General features: G+C 39.4%; 1 protein-coding gene across 1 annotated transcript; it reads left to right on the top strand.

Moving 5' to 3' along the window:
• The first annotated feature begins 2,629 nt into the window (after window positions 1-2,629).
• Window positions 2,630-3,816, top strand: LOC113687392 (uncharacterized). The gene has a single exon (XM_072048127.1). The coding sequence runs from the start codon at window positions 2,643-2,645 to the stop codon at window positions 3,681-3,683; it is 1,041 nt and encodes a 346-aa protein (XP_071904228.1). The 5' UTR covers window positions 2,630-2,642; the 3' UTR covers window positions 3,684-3,816.
• Window positions 3,817-4,028: the final 212 nt, after the last annotated feature.

The following is a 4,028-nucleotide window of genomic DNA, read 5'->3' as shown; positions in this document are numbered from 1 at the left end:
AACTATCTTGATTATAAAAAATTGGTGCAAATAATATGTTCTAAATTTGAAATTGTAGAAAATGGTAACTAAAATCAGAAGAAATTCCTCATATGAATTCGAATTGCAAACTATAGGTAGAAACTGCTTAATGATATTTTCTAATGTTTACTTGTATGAGTATTCAATATAGCAACTCTACTTAATTGACTCGTTTGAACTATAGATAATAGTTGCTTCAATCAAATCAAGAAACATTATTTATCATTGTACAACATACAATTATGAGTAAATGAATTCATACAATGCAATCAAAATGGTGCTATAGCTAAAGCATTTAAACTCATCAAGTTCCACTGCAAATTCTTTTAGATAGCATAAAAAGTAAATTTTTTGTATTTGAAACTATATAAACATTAGAATACAAGAACGAGATCATAACAGGGAAAGCAAATAGAGTGCAAATGACATTTTAGTACTATGTAGCATGATTAATTTTTTTTTTTAGTTTCAATGAAGTACAAAATTCTAAGTTAATAAATTTTACAATCATAAAATTCTCAGTTAAAATAAACACAAGATGAATTCCAAATCATATTACATGAAAAAATAACTACTTGAACCATACTATATCCATAATATACAATGCCATAATAATTCTGTTCAACCATCAAAAAATTTGTCAAGCATTAAACTATCAGCAGAATCACCAGGCCTCAACTCCATCCCTTCTTGCTATACTTATTGCAAAGCCGACACCCATATGCCTATTGCCTCAAACCCTCAAGTTTCAATCGCTTTCATCGATTTTTCATACCTTAGTTTCAACAATACTGATTAGCGTTTTCAAGCAATCTGAGACCTTAGAAGAAGATGTCAAGGTTGGGGTTTCTTCATGGTAATTGTCGGATCATACCCTTTTCTTTTTTCTTTTTTTTTCCACTTGGGAATTTGGATTCCTAGCTACTTGGTAACAACAAGACATCGGGAATTCTGGAAATTCAAACTCCTTTCTTTCGAGAACTGTCAAAATATATCATGCTTCTACATGATTTAGTTTGAATGATATATAGTATGTGACGGTATGTGTAGGTGGTGAATCACGACATATAAGAAAGTCTTTTTTTTTTAGTAAAATAAAGATGCATTAAAACAAAGTCAAAGTCTATAGAGTAATAGTTAAAGTAAAGTCATCCGTGTGTTGATGACACCCTTTTAAGTCTTGCAAAAGTAAGGGAAGGACAAAATCAGGATAGGATTAAAAAAAGGTGGAGTCTTCATTGATGCTTCTTCCCCAATTCGCTAGCATGTCTACACATTTGTTTGCTTTGCGGTAGTTATGGTAAAAACATAACTGCTGGAATGTAGTCAACAGATCCCTGGAGTCAAAAATAATAGGAGAAAGTTCATGAGAAATAAAGTTATTTGACTTAAATAAAGAGATAATACCTTGGCCGAGGAGAAAAAGATGATAAAATTGCTTTTCTGATTATTTTAGAAAGTGACAACATTATCTCAAATCAGAGACAGAATCTCTAGGATCTACTAAGGAAAATAATACAATTAGTCAGTTTTTGGAATTAGAAGTATCAAAAAGCAAACTATATTGAGTTCTTGAATAAACCACTCATCAGAAAAAAAAAACTACATTCGAAGAAGACTAACCCAAAGAACTCACCTCAATTTAAAGGAAAACCTATGCCTTCCACCAAATATTTAATAGCCATAATAAAACCAAAGAGGTGAAACCGAAAAAGAAGAAAGGGTATCGGCTTAACATGGGGGCATAAATATGATAATGATTGTTCAAATAACAATTAAGTTAATTAATTGTAATTAAAATCCAATTATGTAAACATCCAATTAATTCCTTAACGTATGAGAAAGGTTTTCAGGAAATTGGAAGGTTTGGATGTTAGTATAATAAATGATTAAAAGGGCTTTTATGTAATTCTATCAAAACACAAGCTTAATTCAGTTGTACTTGATACTCAACTTGGCACCAAATATTATAACATATCAAACCTGCACCTAACCTTAAATGTCTGAAATGTTATATAAGTAATTATAGTGAAATTAAAGTTGTAATGACTTGTATTCAATGCTCCAATTACACTTCAAACACTCTAACATTCCCAAAATAGCCCCACACTTGCGGTTGAAATCTAAAACCATCTTTGTCCTAAACTCGTTCTTATATAGTATAAAATAATAAAATATAAGGATACACTTGCAAAAACAAATAGAAAGGTTTAAAGGGGAAGGCCATTTACTTCAAGAACATGGATATAAGAAGAAATTTATGGCCGATTGGCCCCAGTGACCACAGTTTCCATATGCATTAATCGTAGCGTGTCAATTTGGAGTAAAATAACTTAGTAAATCCTTGTCGGTGGAATTGAAAACAAGCACAAGCGATCCATTGGATTTGACTTTGAATATCTCTTCATTTAATGTTCCCGCCTCAATTTCTCTTATCTCCCCAACAACTCGAACGTGTCGTACAAGCCATGCAACAGTGCATGCATTAATTACGTAGTGAGAATTGAAAACCCTATTGCCAACTTACTACTTTTGGTAGTGCCTTTAAGGAATTAAGCCTCTATATATACCCATGTCTAAAGGCCAGTAGAGCAAAGCAAATTTGAATTCTTGTAAGCATTATGGGTTCTTCTCAAAAATGGTTTTGCGTGCTTCTTCTTATCTTGAGTGTGGTGTTAGAATTGAATGTAGTTGCTTTTGGAGATAGCAAGATAGAAAAAGAGACGTGGAGAGATAATGATTGTGGATTTGGAAGGAGAGGTTGTTTTGGTGGTGGACGTGGTGGATTTGGAAGACCAGGAGGAAGAGGTCCTGGATTTGGAGGTGGACGTGGAGGTGGTGGAGGTTTTGGTGGAGGAGCTGGAGGAGGTCTTGGTGGTGGAGGTGGAGTAGGTGGAGGTGGCGGTTTTGGTGGTGGAGGAGTTGGGGGTGGTGCAGGTAAAGGTGGAGGGTTTGGAGCAGGAGGTGGTGTTGGTGGAGGTGCAGGAGGTGGTGTAGGTGGAGGAGGAGGGTTTGGAGGAGGTGGAGGTGGTGGTGTTGGAGGAGGTTCAGGTCATGGTGGTGGATTTGGAGCTGGAGGTGGTGGTGGTGGTGGTGGAGGACTTGGTGGTGGTGCTGGTGGAGGAGGAGGAGGGGGTAGTGGTGGAGGCGGTGGCCTTGGAGGTGGTTCAGGTCATGGAGGTGGGTTTGGAGCTGGTGGAGGTGTAGGTGGTGGTGCTGGAGGACTTGGTGGAGGTGCTGGAGCAGGAGGTGCAGTAGGGGGTGGCATTGGAGGAGGAGCAGGTGGAGGTGGCGGCGGAGGAGGAGGTGGAGGTGGAGGCGGTGGCGGCATTGGAGGTGGTTCTGGCCACGGTGGTGGATTCGGTGCAGGAGGAGGTGTTGGAGGTGGGGCAAGTGGAGGAGTTGGAGGTGGTGGAGGATTTGGAGGTGGTGGTGGTGGAGGAAGAGGGGGAGGATCAGGCCATGGTGGTGGTTTAGGAGCTGGTGGAGGTGTAGGAGGTGGAGCTGGAGGCGGTGCAGGTGGTGGTTTAGGAGGTGGCCATGGAGGTGGAATTGGTGTTGGGGTTGGAGTAGGCATTGGCGTAGGGGCTGGTGCTGGTGCTGGCAAGGGCATTGGTGTTGGTAGTGGTTCCGGCAGCGGTGGAGGAGGTGGTGGACAGTAGAGATGCTGCTGCTTATAAACCCATCCATGCAGATTCAAAGTTTCAAGTGCCTGTGTTTTCAAACTCGGACCGGACCGGCCGGTCCGACCGGTTGAACCGGGAACCGGTGGTGTGTCCGGTCCGAGTTGATCATCAAAACCGGGAAATTCAAAACCCGGTCAACTCCGGTCAAAACTCGGGTTTGACCGGGTTTGACCGGTACAGAACCGGAAAAACCGGTCCAACAGGAGCTTTTGCAAAAAAAATTCAAACTTTTTTAATATTATATTTTGACCCCCTAAATTGTGAAAACTTATTAATATACATCAAATATTTCATACTTTATAAATATTGTCCTAAAATTTG

This window comes from Coffea arabica, chromosome 5e (assembly GCF_036785885.1).
Source record: "Coffea arabica cultivar ET-39 chromosome 5e, Coffea Arabica ET-39 HiFi, whole genome shotgun sequence".
NCBI lineage: Eukaryota > Viridiplantae > Streptophyta > Magnoliopsida > Gentianales > Rubiaceae > Coffea > Coffea arabica.
This window is presented reverse-complemented; position numbering and strand designations above follow the sequence as displayed.

Bases quoted from the DNA above. Each gene is read 5' to 3' on its own strand.
- LOC113687392 (XM_072048127.1), top strand. From the start codon at position 2,643: ATGGGTTCTTCTCAAAAATGGTTTTGCGTGCTTCTTCTTATCTTGAGT.